General features: G+C 31.9%; 2 protein-coding genes and 2 long non-coding RNA genes across 8 annotated transcripts in view; 2 read left to right on the top strand and 2 right to left on the bottom strand.

Annotated features, from left to right (window-relative positions):
• The window catches only part of LOC129908149 (protein furry), a 52,420-nt gene extending 51,456 nt beyond the window's left edge, over positions 1–964 (bottom strand). For 3 of the 5 annotated variants that reach the window (XM_055984473.1, XM_055984471.1, XM_055984470.1), the window contains exon 1: positions 810–964. In XM_055984473.1, the coding sequence (XP_055840448.1) occupies positions 810–861 (52 nt within the window). In that variant the 5' untranslated portion in view covers positions 862–964. The remainder of the gene's footprint in view (positions 1–809) is intronic. The other 2 variants (XM_055984474.1, XM_055984472.1) reach the window with 1 other exon arrangement.
• Positions 965–3,485: 2,521 nt separating this feature from the next.
• On the top strand, positions 3,486–4,823 carry LOC129909969 (uncharacterized). Its single transcript, XR_008771471.1, has 5 exons — positions 3,486–3,617; positions 3,670–3,927; positions 3,984–4,416; positions 4,475–4,635; positions 4,697–4,823. It is a non-coding gene; the product is annotated as an uncharacterized LOC129909969 (long non-coding RNA).
• Positions 4,824–5,193: 370 nt separating this feature from the next.
• Positions 5,194–6,500, bottom strand: LOC129910028 (uncharacterized). The gene is made up of 4 exons (XR_008771472.1): positions 6,388–6,500; positions 6,236–6,306; positions 5,635–6,184; positions 5,194–5,550 (listed from the first exon to the last, which is right to left on the bottom strand). It is a non-coding gene; the product is annotated as an uncharacterized LOC129910028 (long non-coding RNA).
• A 5,468-nt stretch (positions 6,501–11,968) lies between these two features.
• Positions 11,969–17,487, top strand: LOC129908733 (UPF0046 protein C25E10.12). Its single transcript, XM_055985459.1, has 3 exons — positions 11,969–12,092; positions 12,476–12,855; positions 15,599–17,487. Exons 2-3 carry the CDS (start codon positions 12,485–12,487, stop codon positions 16,128–16,130), a joined length of 903 nt encoding a protein of 300 aa, XP_055841434.1. The 5' UTR covers positions 11,969–12,092; positions 12,476–12,484; the 3' UTR covers positions 16,131–17,487.
• Positions 17,488–18,687: the final 1,200 nt, after the last annotated feature.

Here is an 18,687-nt window from a genome sequence, read left to right on the forward strand (position 1 = left end):
AGATCGAATTTTTGGTTCATTGGAATTCTACATTAGTTTTAATTGAATTCGAATTTTCAAAAGTAGGTATAGGTATTTACATTAAGGTGGTCCGTATATTGCTTTTTGCCGAAATTCCACGGTGGATGGCCATCAATTAGTTCTACATAGCGAACAAAAAAATTCTCTAATTTTTGCGAATTTTTATTTCAACTGTCTAGGCTCCCGGTACAATCCTGAAAACCCCATATAAAATTTTTGTACATGAAAACTTCAAGTTGAATCCGGGAGAGGAAGGGGGTCAAATAAAAATCTATACAAATTAGGGAAAATTTTGCTCAGTATTCCAATAGAGATGGCGGCTATCCAACTGCATGTCCCAAGTAAGAACCACCCTAATGTTCATGTTAAAATCTACCTACATAGCCATTAAGGGTTCCAGAAGCCCAACAAAAAAAGGGGAAGCAAATTATGGCTATAATCATATGACACAGAGTGTATAGAAAGATTATGGTGTTGGAAGAGCAAGACAATGGAATGAACAAAAAGTTAGAAAAATAGATAAATGCACAAAAATGCCTACTAATTAATTAATTTTGTAAACAATTTTTTTGGCCAAAGCCAAATGTGTGTGAAGCAATTGAGAGTGGGAGAAGGTGTGTCTCATTAAGCTATGTATATTTTCTATACAATTTTGGAAATCTAATTTTGTTTTCAAAACAAAAGAAGCAAAATAAATTTTTACACAAAAAATTGAGAGCAAATGTATAATAGTTTTTGGAAAGTACACAATTTCCGATATTTAAGAAAAATTTCAATAAATAATATACCTTTCATTTCTTCGATATGAAGTTCGTCCATACTTGTTTCAGTATTTTCCATTTTTGTATATATTATTTAAATGAATCACAGTAAAAATTAAAATTTATAAAATTTATTTAACAAAAGAAAATATTTTTGTCGGAATGCAGCAAACCGCAGCCATATTTTTTTTCGTCACAAAAATTGACGTTTGTCATCGATGTCAGTATTGATCAGCTGATTATTTACCAACAAAACGCTACTTTTTAGTGCTTATTTTGGAGTGATATTTTGAATAGAAATTCAATATAAATCATTATGAAATGACTTTTTTCTTATAAAAAATAATGTGAAAAATTATATTTTCTATGGTTTATTTAAAATTATTGATGATAAATTTATGAAATTAATAATTATAAAATAATGAAAATGTAAACAAAACACTTGTTGATCAAAATTACCGGGATGACATTTGTACAACAACAAATTTTAAATGTCAATTTTGAAGGGTGTTGGCTTTTTAGATCTGTTTGTTTAGTTGTTTGAAATAAGTGAAGAAATTAAGGGATCTAGGTAATTTTTAAGAACACATTTTAAATATTTAATTTATGTCGGTTTTATAAAGGTTTTTGACCAGTGCATAGAGGTGCGTTCTTTTTCTAACAATAGTTAACTATTGTTAACTATCGTTAACTTTTTTGTCCTTCCTTAACTACAAAATAGTTACGATTTGTAACTATTTGACAGATGAACATCGTTCCTAAACTCGTTTTGAAGTGTCAAATAGTTACAAATCGGAACTATTTCCAACTCACCTCCATGATATGAGTTGAACATTCATGAGATTGTTGATGTGTCAAAGTGGATGTTTTGTTTACAAAACGAACACAAAGATTTTTTTTCTTTTGAAATAAGAGGAAAAAATGAAAATAAAAAGAGAGTTTTGTAATTTTTTGATGATAGATAATTTATTTTAAATAAAAAACAAAATGTTTTGCTATAATAATGGAAATAAAAGTATTCTCAAAAAAAAATTAGCTGGTGGTTTGACAGTCTAACAACAGGTGTGTTTTTTATTACCACCGGGCTTAACTGGACAAAAAAACGCATCGAAAAAAACGAATGTTCCGAAAACACAAGACACAACAACAATTTAGAGTTGTCATATTTTTCGCTTTCGAGGTTTTCCTTTATTTTTATGTATGTTTTACAAATAAAAATACAATAATAGGGGTATTCACAATCTGGTGCAACAGGCCTAGTAAAAGTGTAAAATTTTATTTTTTTACAATAGATCGTGAACGCACCTCTTCTTATCTATAGTAAATATTGAATGGAATCCATGATATGATTTCTTCACTCTTTTTTTTTACGGAGTTGTCTTTCCACCGATGCTTCTTCTTTTTTTTTAATTTTTTTATAATTTCATTCTTTGTTGTGTTCGGGTTAATTTATTTTCACAAATTACATCAAAAGAAACAAAATAAAAAAGAATAAGAATAAAAAAGATAAACTGTTCATCATGGGCGACACGCGACGGCGAGCTGCCATCTGTCAAAAAAATTTTACACCATTGTATTTTTATTTTGCAATAGGGTTAGGGTATAGCAAAAGTGCAAGACCATTGTAAAATTTCAATCCATATATTTTGTTGTTGTAGTGTTGCAAGATTTTACACTTTTGCAATGATACTAGACCAGTTGCATCGGATCGTGAATACCCCTAATGTATGCTAGTAAACCTAGTTAAATACATGTTATCATTCCAAACGTGAGTTTTCACGTTTGTAAACAAATTCTAAAAAATTTCTGAAAAAAATAGTTTGGTAGCACAGATTTAAAACTGTTCAAAAAGTTAAGCCCAGAGAAATCTCCGGGCTAAACAACTAAGCCCACGGGGCTAAAGTGTTGTTGTATTTAACATGTAAATTGCTTAGCCCCGACTGCGTTTTTTTTGTCCAGTTAAGACCAGTTGTAATAAAAAACACACCAAATCTCTAACAATAAATCGTTCCTAAATGGTTTATAAAAAATTCAACGATTTCTAACAATGACACTTCAACAATAATTTTTGACATAACAACGATCGTTGACTATTGTTAGAAAAAGAACGCACCTTAGGCCTTGGAAGTTTGAATAATTTTTGGTGAACACGTTAGTAGGTGCATAAACAAAAAATACCAAGACTGGAAACTCGGCGGTCAACTGACGTTTGCCTACAAGCTGCGAGGTGTGGTGAATGTCGTGAACCTATCGTTGTGTTCGTGTCAAATGTGTGGTGAATGTCGTGAATCTATAAATGTGTGCGTGTTAACGTCATTTACCAACGTGGTGGCTTTCACATATATTCACAGACAGCAATGTACACAAAAGGGTTTTGGGGGGAAAGACGTACGAAATTTTCCAGTCTTGGTATTTTTTGTTTATGGTGTGTTTTTTTGTTTATCTATATAGATTTTGTGCAAAAAAACGACATCGAGATTTTTGGAATCCGTGTTAAAGTTTGGCAGCACTGGACATTAACTTTGACAACTGTCTGTCAAAAAGTTTGCTTTTGCTTTTTTTTTTTTAAATTAAAATTTAATAAAACAAAGCTCTAAACAAAATGAGAGAAAAAAAAAAACAAACAAAAAAAATCGTAGAATTGTTCCTGTTTTACCTATGCTTACTTATGATGCCCAAGGAGATGACGAACAGAGATCGCTGCCACACATCGACAATGGTTTCCATTCCAAACTACCACCAGGAATTCTACCACATGGTTTGCCCACTATGAAGGAAGTTGCATCAGCCATAACACCACTTGAATACAAAAAAGAACCTGAAGAGAAAAATAAAGTAAGTGAATTTTTTCTCTCTCTTTACATTAATTTAACATTTGTGCTTTCAGTTAAGGAACTATCGGAAGAACAAAAACAGATGATCATCTTGTCGGCGGACTTTCAAAGGTTTGTTTTACCCGCTGGTCGTGTCATCGAAAGGGCTCTATCTGAGAATGTCGACATCTACACCGAATACATTGGAGGTGGTGATAGGAGTCAAACGATGAGAGGACACATGCTAGGTTGTCATTGAATCGAGATTTCCACGAAGACCGACAACAACACATTTTCCTGAACTGGTTGTTGTTTCATATCACAATAATGAGGTTTGCATTTGTATTTTTTTCTACGATTCTATCTAAAACCCAATAACTTTTTTAAGGAGAGTCACAATGAACCAGATGGTGTTGTAATGGTCTGGAACACAAAATATAAAAAACAAGCACCCGAAGATGTATTCCATTGTCAAAGTGCCGTTATGTCAACATGCTTTGCTAAATTCAATCAAAACCTTATACTCTGTGGAACGTATTCCGGTCATATTGTATTATGGAATAATCGAGTGGAAAAGCGCACACCCATCCAGAGGACCAGAGGACACCTCTAAGTGCAACTGCACATACGCATCCAGTGTATTGTTTGCAAATGGTTGGCACACAGAATGCAGACAATGTGTTATCGATCTCATCCGATGGCAAGCTTTGCTCATGGAGTTTAGATATGTTGTCGATGCCGCAAGATACACTGGAAATGCAGCCACGGCAATCGAACCCAATTGCTATCAGTTGCATGTGAAGATGGCAATGTTTATTATGGTAAAAGTTTGTTGTGATTTTCCATTTGCTTATAAATAAATTGTTGTTTCTACTCAAGCTTATCGACATAGAATACGTTCGGGTGTGTCTGAAGTCTATGAGAAACATTTGGGTCCAGTGACGGGAATATCAACTCATCCAAATCAATCTACAACAGATTTTGGTGATTTGTTTCTTACATCGTCCATTGATTGGACAATTAAGTTATGGAGTCTTAAGGTGAAATTTAATATCTACTATAACGACCAATATGTATTACATTTTTTGTATTTACTTGTAGGACACTAAACCATTATATTCATTTGAAGAAAATTCAAATTATATTATGGTCTCCAATTCATCCCGCCTTGTTCGCTTCTGTCGACGGCAGTGGTCGCCTTGATTTATGGAATACCGAAGTGCCCTCGGCATCGGTGATTGTTTTTTTTTTTTTGTTTTGTGTATGTATGATAATGAAAATTAGTAAAAGAGTATTTACTGAGTAGGTACCTACTTATGAAAAAAAAAAAAAAACATGAAACAAAAATGTTAAATGTTAAATAAATATATAGGTAAATTTTGTCAAAAGCTGAGTAATTCTTTCTTTGAGTATGTTATTTATTTCTTAAAACTAATACAAAGTTATGTGTTGAATTTTGTATGGAAACATTTTGTAAGTCTGATGTAAAAGTGCAGTTCCGAGATTATGCAGTGAGGCGCGCACAAATTTGTTCATTTAATTTTCATATCGCATTGGAAACTTGTCAGATAAATCTTAATGAGAAAAAGCAAAACGGATTACGTTTTAATTTTGCAATTTGCAATTTAATAATAAAATAACTTATTTCTAAGATACATTAAAAATTTTGATGGCACAAAGGGGGTCTAACGTTAAATAATAATGACAAAGTTATAAAATATAAACAAATATAATACATGGATAAACTTAGTTTAAAAAGTCTGCTGTACTCGAGTTGTTCAGACCCGGATGTCCAGTTGTAGGGTTGGTTAAGTTGGGTTGGGAATCCATGTGTTTTGCCTCAATTCCTCCCTCTGCATAACTGTTTAGGAGGGGAAAGCAATTGCGAAGAAGATTCATGCAGATTTTCTCGGGATCTCGATGGGGGCTTTAGACCCATTTGTAGAAGACATGTCCTACAGAAACAAAACGACATCAATGCAGGCAGAGTACATAAGGAATATATCGAACCAAAAAAGGAGAATCAATAAAAATATTACCTGCAACCAATTGGGGAGCTAAATGATGCTCTGAAACAATTACCACTTTCAACATGCCATTTGTTTCCACACTTCACTTATCATGCACATGTCGTCCAAGTTTGAACGCAGTGAAGCGATCTCTTATAAAATGGTTTTTCATCAACGGGAGCTGAAGGATTTTTGGGTGTTGAATGAGCTGCATAATGCAATGTTAGGATTGTCTTGCTTGTTGCTGTCTGCTGTTTGGGCTGAAAAGTGTTTTCTGGGGGAATATTTTTCGGGAGGTATGTTTGTATTTGCTTTTCTTCGCAGCGCACATACATGACGTGTATCATTTTAAAAATGTAAGAGACTGTTTTTGTGGTGGGCATTCTAATGAGGCAATTTACTAACAACAAGAGCTTTGTTATCATTTATTCATGTTGATCGTCTAAGAATAGACGTTTTCGCAAACGAGCGGGCATTCCAAGAGCATTTTACATTACATTTTGGCTGTGAGGGTTGAAGGTACCGACACGATAAGACCCAAGCGCACAGTACACAGAATTCTTCTTTTGTGAAATAATTCCTAGAAAAAAAGATAAATACGCTAGCTCATTTTAAGAATAAATTGATTTACTTTCCATCTCCTTTTCAGGTTTTTCTCTTTAATTTTGGGGAAGATATCGCACTCTTGCAAACACGTGAATCCTAAAATTATTAAATTAAAAAAAAAAACCAAAGTTTATCGTACAATTTTCATCTTTTTCCAAAAAATATGCTTATACTTACATTGATTTGTGTTGTTTGTTATTCCTAATTGAATTCAATTTAAAATATTAAATATTTTTTGTCATATATCTGTCAACTGCAGCTGTCGTTTATTGGAATCTGACATTTAATAAGTGTAGTGAACCTTGGCAGTACTGTTTTCTATCGAGAGAAAGTAAAATCTGGATAATTATCTGGATTTTTCAAAAATCTATACAGATAAAGTTTTTGTTGTAATTAACACGTAAATTGTTTTCATTTCAAAAATCTCGATGTCGTTTTTTTGCACAAAATCTATATAGATAAACAAAAAAACACACCTAGTGTACACATTGGGCACATGAGCATGAATTTCATTTGTTGGGAATTTGAATTTTAGTCACATACTGAGGAGCCTGTCATCCAGAGACCGCTCACCGTTTGTTCTCTAGTGTTTTTCTAGAGACAGGCGCTTTCCAAACGATTATTCAGGAGCCGTCACTCGGATACCGCTCACCGCGAAATTAGCCCACTTGGATTCTACTTGTTTTCTTTCTTCGATTCGCTTAATTTGAGTGTATCGTGGACATAGCCCGCTCTCTCCTGAGACCCGCCACCGATTATTCTCAAGCATTTCGCTTGGGACAGTATTCATTTGTAATAGTTGTAAAAGATTGTATTTGATATACAGTGCTGCTAAAAACATTCCGGATTTTTTTACCATTTTCATCAAATAAAATTTTAAAACACAAAACTAAAACAAAATATTGTTTTAATATTTTTTCTAGGTCGTTCATATATCAATTAAGCAATTTCAACAGAAAATAATGATCTTTGACACATTACAAAAATTTAAAAATTGAAAAATGAAGCAAAGCCAGAATTACGGATGTGAAAAACTAACCGGATTTTTTAATGTTAATGTTTAAAGTTAATATTTTGTTGAGAAACCTTTGTTTTCGAAAACTGCTTGGCCCCAATGAGACTTGGACTCGGCCAAATTTAATAAAATAGAACTAGGAATATGCTCCTAGTTATTTTTCAAAGCTACAAGTACGTTAGTTGCTGAGGTGTGCTTTTTCTTCTCTACTTGTCACTTAAAGATGACCCACAAATTTTCAATCGGGTTCAAGTCAGATAATTGTTGCGGCTATGTCATACCAGGAGTGTTGTCTACCCCGAAATACCGTTTTACGAGCTTTTAAGAATTTTTGGCATCTTAACTTGCAGGAAAAGCCAATGTAAAGGCATTTCTTTCTCCTTTTATGGAGCCATTATCGACTCCAACATCTCTCCATTCTGGAAATGATTCATAAATCCGTTGATTTAGTGCAACGGGGTAGAACCTGCAGCTGAAAAACCCCAAACCATCAATGATCCTCTTCTGAGTTTCACGGTAGGGAGCACATTTTTTTGGTTTCAAACATGTCTATGTTTTAGCGCCTGGCTGCCATTTTACAATCGGAATAGAACAAGTTAAAATTGCTTTAATCATTGAAAAACATATTTTTCCGTTTTGTTATCAAGCAATTCAGATGATTTTTTGTAAATACAAGCATAATGAAGTATTTTCATTTTAAAATTTAAAGTTTTTCTTAAGATCCTTTCATTGCCTACCTCTTTAGACAATGCTTAGCATTAAGGAATGGCTTTTTTCCGAGCGGAAAGAGATTAATACCAAATCTCTCAAAGCCTTCCTTACTGTACTTGATGTTGAAAGCAGATTAAGCTCCTCACAAATCGATTAAGAAGTCGCAAAAGGATCTTTAATCAAAAACTCTTTATTCGCCTATCAGTTTTTAGGAATATTTTGTTATCGCATCCACCCTAGTGATCTGCTTTAACTGATTTTTCTCTTTTTTACTGTTTGACGATATCATACTCACTTGACGTTGCAATTTACAACATCCCAAAGGGATAACATTTGGTTTTATTTCGACTTGAAAGTGTTCTACGACCTAGTAACGAATTTTATGACTATAATGCGTTTTTTTCGTTATTCCATTAAATAATTTGTACAATTCACAAAGCTAACAACTTTGTTTGTCACTGCAAACAAAAATTTTACAGAAGTGACGCTTAAAACCGTTACCTCAGCAACGAGAATCGAAATCCTTGAAAAATCCGGTTAGTTTTGCACAGACGAAATTCTGACTTTCCTTCATTTTTCGATTTTTAAATTTTTTTAATATATTAAAGAACATTATTTTGTGTTCAAATTCCTTAATTGATATATTAAGGATGTAGAAAAAATACTAAAACAATATTTTGTTCCAGTTTTGTATTTTAAAATTTTATTTGATGAAAATGACAAAAAAATCCGGAATGTTTTTAGCAGCACTGTACCTACCGTATTATTATAAGTAAAAAACATAAGTTTTAAACAAATTAAGAAAAAAGTGGTAAGAAACTAATATATTAATGATTGGTTCTTTTATTTTGGAGTTTTTGGACTTTTAACCAAGTTTTTTTTGCTTTCTTTGGGATCGATCCTGGACACCCACGATTCTACCTCAGCCTAATCATTTTTTTTTCTGGCTATAGCGCAATTGTTTTGTGAAAAAGAGTATACAAATTGTTTATAAGACCAAAAAATAAGTTTTCTCCATCATTTGTTTTAATTTTTCAGGCCGAAAAACTATACAAAAATGCGTTTGAAAATTTTCTCTTTTTTCCTTTTTCACTTTTTGAGCCAATGTAGTTAAGGCTTTATTTTAGCTTTTACATACTAAAGCATAGTACACAGCTGAAGCGAACCGAAATTTTCCATACAAAATTTCGTTAGCGAAAATCTTTTCTTTTTTCGTTTTTCAGTACGCAGCTCTAGCGAAAAATTGGAGAGTTTTCACTCATTTGTCACTTACTTTTTACTGCTCTGTGCATTTTTCTTGACTCCAAGAGCAGTGTTAACGGTTTTTTCCCTCTTATTTCATTTATTTCTTGCTTTAAGCCTGGAACGCAGCTCGCGCTAAATTATAGCTCCCATACGAATTATCGAAAGCTCGATCTGCGTACCAGGCTTTAAAAATTATTTTCTGTTGATTTTTCTTGATTTTAAATTAATTTTAGCATTTTCGTTGTCGTTGAAAATTTTTCGTTTCGCATCAGCAGCGTACTAGGCTCTAGTTGGGACATGATATATAGATTATTAATTTACACATATTACAACAACTACATAAGATCTTGCTTTTGTTAGCCCTGTTCCATTGGAGGTGGTAGTTTACTCGGGAGTAGAAATCTAGTACAACAACTACACATTCCTATCTCCTCGAGTAGAAGATCATGTGTTAATTCCAGTGCTAAATCTACTCATGAGTAAACTACCACCTCCAATGGAACGGGGCTGTTAATTAATAATCTATATGGATTAAGTGGGATAATAAAAAACAGCCATTAATTGAATGTAAATGTAAGAAAATAGACCCGTTCAAGAGTAGATCTAGTACTACAATTAACGCTTGATCTTCTATCCGAGGAGATAGAAATGTGTAGTTATTGTACTAGATTTCTACTCACAATTACTCTACCACCTCCAATGGAATAGGGAAGTTCGAACATTTGTCCTTGTCTTCTCTTTCTATTTACAGTTACCATTTTGACGTTTTAAACTCGGCGAAAATCAAAACAAACCAGCAAAAACAAACCAACAAAACAAAAAAGCAAAAAATACAGCATAGAAATATATTTTAAATTCCGTAATTTTTTCGATTTTTAGTACAAATTAAGTTATAGTAGAACGTTACTACCAAAAAAACACTTGAAATCGATTTGTATGAGTTTTTTTTTACAAACAACAGTTCTTTAAAATTGCGCGCGTCCTTGAAAAATTTGGTCTGTTTTGATCTTCACCCAGTTTAGGAGATATTTTTTTCTATTTTCTTTTGTTCTTTTGGTACTGACAGATGAGCGAAATTCCGAATAGGGCAACTTTTCCAGAATGTAAAGCCAGAACTATAATTGGCGGATGGAGTCGGAAGCTACTGTCAATTGTTGTTGTTTTCCATAAGTTTTCATCCGACGAGTGTGCTCGCAACAGCACTCGACGGATGAAAACTTATGGAAAACAACAACAATTGACATTATCATCCGACTCCATCCGCCAATTATAGTTCTGACTTAAATCCGGCATAAGTGTGTTGCTACTTGCTGCACTGAACATGCACATGTAGCAACTAAGTAAGGGAAATTTTTTGAACATTGGTAAAACGTCAAACTGAAAATAGGTGTTTCTTTTTAGTTTAAGGCCTCTGTTAAACTAATGTGGGTTTCCATTTGCTATCGATATTTTGGATGAAATTCCCAGATATTTCCTTACAATTGGTTTTGCAACTATAAACGAAATCAGTCAAAAGTTCTTGGGTCTGCAAAATTAAAACAAATGATGCAGAAAGCTTATTTTTTGGCCTAAAAAACAATTTCTTTAGTATATTTTACAAAAAAATTGCGCAAGCGAGACAAAAAATATTTTCACTTTTGTAATTTTGCAAAAACTGGCCAATGCAGTTAAGGCTTTAATCTAAGTGCCTGGCTTATACTATGTTTCCACCTACGCTAAATCCGAGATTTAGCTAAGTAGATTTAGAATAAATCTCGAGATTTATTTTAAATCTACTTCGCTCAACCTCAGATTTGGGTCCAGCTACCCTAAATCTAAGTTTTCACCTACTTTCAATCCGAGATTTAGAACAAAACTCGAGATTTATGCTAAATCTACTTAGCTAAATCTCGGATTCAGGGTAAGTGGAAACGTAGTATTATACTACGTTTCCACCTGACCTAAATCCGAGATTTAGCTAAGCAGATTTAGAATAAATCTCGAGATTTATTCTAAATCTATTTCGCTAAATGGTAGACTTAGGTTTACCTAGCCTAAAACCAAGATTTTTAGCTACCCTCAAACTGAGATTTAGAATAAATCTCGAGATTTAAGCTAAATCTACTTAGCTAAATCTCGGATTTAGCATAGGTGGAAACATAGTATTAGAGGATATAATATATGGAATGCTTTTTCCTGTACATAATACATTGTAACGCCATATGCATGGATAGGGGTCACTGCCTTCGTTTTTCAGTGAGAGTCGGGTTCCGCAGACACGCTTGTTGATGACAGCCATCAAATGAAAATAAAATGGAGGCATGCACTCATGGAAAAACTTAAAGAAACTAGAGCCCTCTATGAAAGCTTCACGGAACTAACAGCACAAGCACTCCATATATTGTATCCTCTAAGGTGCCTGGCTACACAGTGATTTTTCAATCGATTGAAAAATCACATGAGGTGGCTACACACTGTTGTGCCCAATCACGTTCCACTTTTACATTTTCTAGGAACAAACGTCAAAAAGAGGAACAATTTAGCAATAACCTCAGAAAATTCAGTTCCCTTCGTGAGCATCTTCCCCCTTCATTCCTCATCCTTATTGCCTACAAACTCACTGCTTAGGCGATTGAAAAATCACTGTGTAGCCAGGCACTTAATCACTACAAAGAAAAATCGGCAATAAAAATCGTCAAATGTAAATTCTTAATTCTTGTACAGAATAGTTAGTGAGAACATACCTTTAGAAATAGCTGTAGGGAATTTTTTTTGGGGAAATTTATTGAACATTGGCAAAATGTCACAGAAAATATTTTTGAAAACTCCCAGAGCATTTTGCGTAGCGTTGGGTTGACCTAAAATTCTCATTTATTTGTTAAATTTTCCAAAAAAAACAATAAATTAATTGTTTAATTTTGCGGGAAATAAGGTAAATTTACTCATTATTTTAACATTATTCATAATAAATCATTATTTTATCATATAAAACTATCTCCTCTAGTTTTGGTTGTTTCCCATAGTTACCAAGCTCTTTTTTTCTTTTGTGTATGTAACTAAAATAGTTTCATCTACTTAAAACTTATCAAAAATCCAGCCGGTTAAATAGATAATGAAAATAATTATTAAAAACAAATTTTTATTTTTTTGAATAAATGCTCTTCAAACTATCTACATTTTATTCTCAATTCATGTTTTTTTTCTCAAAACTTATATTTTTTGTCATGAAAATGATGTCATACAAAGATCAAAGAATCATCCGACAATAATAATTGCCCTTATACACATCTTAAATTAAATTATCTATCTTCCCAGTCCGTAAAAATGGAAGTTCCAATACATCCCCTAACAAATGATCCGACTTCAGCATGGAAAGAACTCTCTAAAACCCAAAGAGTTATCAAAGTAACAATGAAACCACCACAGACGACCGTTCCATTCAACAAAGCTCGAATAGTTTGCATGAGCGATACCCATTCACTGACGCCTTACATAAAATTTGATATCCCAGATGGTGATATCTTTATTCATGCCGGAGACTTTACCAAATGTGGACAATTGGAAGAGGTGATAGAATTTAACAATTGGATTGGCAATTTGCCGCATAAGCATAAAATTGTCATAGCTGGAAATCATGAGCTTAGTTTTGATTCGACGTTTACACATCCTTTTCAAAATAAATCGGTTTCGCAAAGGTAAGATATAATAATTAAATATTGTTTCAAAATATAAATTCCATTAAATTGTTTTAATAAAATTAGTTTTAGTTTTTTAGTTTTTTCTTGAAACCATGCAAAAAGTGACTTAGTCCACTTTCACAATTGATCCGTTTATTTTCAAAACATGATAAGTCCATTTTTAAAATTTTTTGTTAAACAAACAAAAAACATGATTTTATTTATTTTTATGGATTAAAATCTTAATTATTAGATACTTTGATATATAAGGATAATATTTGCATTTAAAGTAAATATCAAATTCGATTAATACAAAAAATATGTTGTCAGAAAATTTTTTTGACCAACTGGACTTACAATGTTTTGAAAATAAACGATTCAATTATGGGCACAATTAAGGTATTTAGAAGTTAAAGAAGAAAAATCCAATCATATTATCAGACAAATGTGCTAGCAAGCGATGTTCAAAAGACAAAACAGGAATTTGTGAATGCTACATTGAAGATCTTCTCCAGAATTCTTAAAATGATCTGCCTATAGTCGAATAGTTCAAAGCTTTCTTTTATTTGATTTTAACTTATCTGTAGATACCTTGATTGCAATTAAATTTGTAAGTTCAAGTGACCTTTACTCCATAGGTTTTGTCCAAGTACGACAGTGGGCTCATCAGTTAGATTCTGTTAACTTTTAATAGTGTAGGAAAATATCGACCAAAATGTTGCGTCTTAGCATAAGGGTACGACAGAATTTAACTGATGAGCCCAATGTCGTTCCTGAGCGAAACGCTTTGGAGTAAAAGTCATTTTAACTTTAAAGTTGAAATCCGACCTATTCTGAATGAAAACTCCCGGTGAATTGTATTCGGGAAAAGAGCTCACAATCGGAAAATTCCCAGAATATAATTATTTTTTCGCTTTAATTTTGTTCCCTTTTCGGTAACAATATGTAGCTATGTTTAATTATTCCCGTGACCCAGATCAGATCATTGTTTATATTTGTTTAAATACAAAAGCAGGATTTAGCTTTGTTATTGTAACGCTAACAAATAGAATGATCTGATCTGGATGACGGAAATAATAAAACACAGCTAATGATAAAAAAATGAGAAGGGGACAAATTTTTTTTAAGCTTTTTGATTGGGAACCCTTCTCCCGAACACATCCGCTCAATCATCTGAAAATAAATAAAAAAATATCCTCAATTTTTTTTCAGGTTTTTGTCTATTCCCCTTATTAACCTTGTTTCAATGAGAAATTCTTGTACTTGAACTTTGCATCAGATTTTTGGATAATTCTCATATATCTAGTTTTTGAAAAAATATCAAATATTTCGACCAGTGAACAGTTTGCCTTTGTATGAAAAAATTTTAGAAAAAATTGCCTTTCAACAAGCTGAAAACTGCTTTGAAAATAATAATTGACTCCCAATCTGGCTTTCGGAAAGCGCATTTTTGTGAAAATGCCTGTAACTTTATTGTCACAAACTGAAGAAAGTGTTTCTGAACGAAAATTTGTTTATAGTGTTTTCTTAGACTTGAAACGTGCTTTCGAAACAATTGATCGATCCATCCAATTTTATCCAATTTTAATGGCAATCTATTAATCGAAAACCAAATAATAGAAAAATTTGATAAAATAAAATACTTTGGCATTATGATAAACTTACTTTTGAAAGTCATATTGAATATTATGTACTTGTAAAAAAATTTCAAAAAAGATAGGTTTTTTAAAAAGAATTCGAAGAGATGTAACTATATTAACAGCAATTAATATTTATAGTGTCATTGTTAAACCGCGTTTTAAGTATTTGTTTTTATGTAATGAAAGTTCAATTGCCACACTACAAAAATTGCAAAATAAAGCAATGCAAAGCATTCTGAAATGTAATAAATTATACGTCAATTAATTTTATATTAGAAGCTTTAAAACTGCTTACCGTTAAACAAAGAATTGTTATGAATATGTTAATGTTTGTCTTTAAAATTAAAAAAAATTTAATGTTAATATATTTGTCAAGATATGTTCAGTATGTTCGTGAAGTTCAACCATATCCACTTAGAAATATGAATGATATAAGACTGCCTAATTTTAAAACTACCAGAGCTCAAAATTCCCTTATATAATACAAAGGTTTTAAGATTTTCAATAAATAACCGATTCATATCAAATGTGAAACAAATATTAAAAGAATTAAGAGAAGCATCGTGGAATTTGTATGACTGAAATATTATTTAAGTATTTATAAACATATTAAAATTATAAATTTGTTAATTTTTACTAAAGCCTAAATACTGTGCTAATAAATATATATCTATCTAGTTTACGGCTTGATCGATTTTATTATAATTTTGCACACTTATACTAAAAATTATACTTATATATTCTTGAATCACAACAAAATCGAAAAGGAAATCATTTTTTAGTATTACGTTTATTACACTTTTTTCTATGGCAAGAAGAACCAAAATCGGACAACAGAGATAGAGCGCATTCAATACACGAATGAACCTGAAGCATTTGTGTATACAAGGATGTCCCAATATTTGTTTTCTTTCTTTGATTGATTTGATTATATAAATACAACAGATATAATAGATAACGCCTTGATTGATTGATTAATTGACGCCTTGAACGATTTATACTGAAAATAAACAAACAACACAGTGTATACATATATGTAGAAAAATTACTTCTTAAATTTCAAATAAAAAAAATACATATTTACAGAAAATATTTGACGTTGAACAACCTTTATTTTTCAGAACAAAACATTCTGGCCCATCGATCCTCGATGACATGCCTACATTAGGCAACGCCAAAGAAAACATCGAAGATGCTGTACAAACGTTAAATATCAGAAAGTATTTAACAAATTGTCAGTACATTGAAGATGAACTAACAACTATTTATGGCCTTAACATCTATGGTAGTCCATGGCAACCGGAATTTTGTAAATGGGCTTTCAATATTCCCCGCGGTCGAGAATGCCTTGAACGTTGGAATAATATACCCGAAGGAATTGATATTCTTATAACACACACGCCACCAGTTGGCCATGGTGATTTGTGTTGTTCCGGCGTAAGAGCTGGATGTGTTGAACTACTATCAAGTGTCCAACAACGAATCAAACCAAAATATCATGTTTTTGGACATGTTCATGAAGGATATGGCATAACATCGGATGGACGAATAATATTTGTGAATGCTTCAACATGTGACATAAACTACCTGCCAAACAATCCACCTATCGTTTTTGATATATCACTACCAAAAGGATTTTCCAAAGAAGTCTAGTGAAATTGAATTTAAAAAAGGACCGCATTATTGTAAGCTTTTTTTAATTATTTTTTTTATTTATATGTATTTTGTTGATATATAATGTAGATTTAGATTTTTTTGTTGAATATTTTCTAAGAAACAAAAATCCAGTGATAAAATAGCTTATGATATAAAATGGGCTTTGTTTACAAAATCTAAAAAAAAAAAAAATAAGTCAATGCACATTAAATTTATTAAGTGCCATACGCACATATATAATTGTATATTGGAATGATATATGAATTTATTTACAAAATTAAAAAATAAACAAAATTTTTTGAAAATTTAATAAATATTTTGCGAAATGAATAGCCAAATTATAGTTATTGTGATTATTTTAAGTTTATATGGCACGTTGTATTTGTAGCATTGAAACAAAAATAATATTCTTCTCTTAAAAAAAACTTAATTCCGGTTACACAAATTTAAACAATTTTTTATAGATCTATAAACCTTTAAAGCTCTCTATAACGCTCACTATAAACTTTTGAAGCTCTCTCTTTTGTCTTGTGGCTTATAGTTTATAAAATTCTTTAGATATTGTCAAAATTTAAGGCATAAAAATTCTATTTTTATTAAATGCCTTGCACAAAAACTGTTTTTTTTTTTTTTTGTATTACAATCAGAGACATATGTGTAAAGCTGCTAGCTAAGTTCGTTCACTTTTGGAAATTTTGTACCAGAACCAAAAAAGGAGTAGAAATACTTTATTAAAAATCATGTTCTTCTAGCTTGAATTACACTGTTAATGTTTTAGCACAACTCCGACCGTCACTAAATAAAACCCTAAATAAACCCAATATAAAATAAAACGCAATAGATGTTTGAACGTGGAAAAGCCTTAGCAAAAACACGGTTTATTCTTTCCACACTTCATAATTCTTTCGCACATAAAAACTTTACCATTACAAAATCTTTCCGAGTACAATTCTTTCGATTTAATTAATTTTTTTGTTTAAATAATTCTTTCGATTAAACAATTCTCTCGATTTAAACAACTCTTTCGGTTTAAACAATTCTTTCGTGTTAATCTTTCAAAGTTCGCATCAAGACTAAAAAGAAAAATGGTTTCTCTCCAACAAGAAAGAAAGAAAAACATAAAATATAGAACGAGAGCACAAAGTTGCTCTGTTCAGTTAAAAGAAAACATCGAACGAGAGTTAATCAACTCTCCGTTCGATACAGTTTATATTAAATTTTCGCGGAGATAATATATTTTAGCTCGTCAATGGGTGTGGTCCTTCGATCTCAACCTCATAACAAAAAAATCTCTTACTAGACTTGTATACATGTGGGTGTTTGGATACGTGAGACATTTCTTTATCCTCTTAAAGGTAAAACTGAAGTCATTTTCATTCTTTCAACTGTTCAAAATTAATTTAAAGAAATATAAACCATATTATTTCTTTTTATTTAACATTTTATTTGTGAGATATTTTATCAGTATGCAGTGAAGAATATTTGTTGTTTGTGATTTATATATTTGTCTCGTTTAAACTGGGGTTGTTGTTTGCCTGTTTTGGTATTTAATAGCTGTATTAAACAGTGTGTTAGTTTTTATTGTTAGTTTGTCGTTTAGTATTTTGTCTTGACATTGTCTTTAACCGCATCACCAAAATCACATTTTCCGGCTTGCATGCGGAGTTGCGCACAGCCAAATGCATATGTTTAACAAATTTGTCCGACTCATCTTCAATATGCTTCGTTTTAAGATACCATTTGAATGAGTTGTGCCAATTTGTCTATTCTACACAGCTACTCTTTTCATATACATATATGGACTTCGAATATATTTTTTCTAAAAAAAAAAAAAAAAAAAACATTTACTTTTATCTTTTATCTTTTGTGATATTAATGTTGGCATTAATGATAATCAAGTCTAATTTTGCTCCAGCCACCGTTTTTTTTTTTTATTTTCAATGGTATCCTTGTGCCTTAAGACGCACTTTGAGAAGTTGATGGAACGTTAACGCTTCCTCTTTCCATCTGTAAAATTAGCAACCTTTTGCGAGTTACGTAGGTGATCCTCCATTTTTCTTTGTTTTATTTTGTCTTATGTATTTAAGTGTTTTTAATTTATATATTTTCCGATCAGAGTTTTATTTTTGGGTCAAAAATACCAGTCTCAGTAGGCGTTTTAAGAGTGCGTTTATGACTTTCCCTTATTTTTGTAAGGTCACACAACCCCAATTAACTCAGTTTAAGATCAAGAAAAAATTTTTTTTTCTCTTTTTATTATATCCAATTTATTTTAACCGATTTTTATACGATTGGGTACTGGGTATCCTTCCGACTGCGTCAGTTACGTAGGTGATACTCCGGATTCTTAAAAAATATAATATTTATATTCTTCTCCTAAACATGGAGGAAAAATGAATAGGCGAACAGACTTCTGAATTTAAAATGAGATCAACGCGATCTTACTAGGACTTATGAACCTTTGATTTCTGTTTGCGGCTACTTGAGGCGATTGGTCACACGCACTCAACCGGTCCCAGCTTGGGCGCCAATTAATAATTTACTTAAGATTCAT

This window comes from Episyrphus balteatus, chromosome 2, assembly GCF_945859705.1.
Source record: "Episyrphus balteatus chromosome 2, idEpiBalt1.1, whole genome shotgun sequence".
Lineage (NCBI taxonomy): Eukaryota > Metazoa > Arthropoda > Insecta > Diptera > Syrphidae > Episyrphus > Episyrphus balteatus.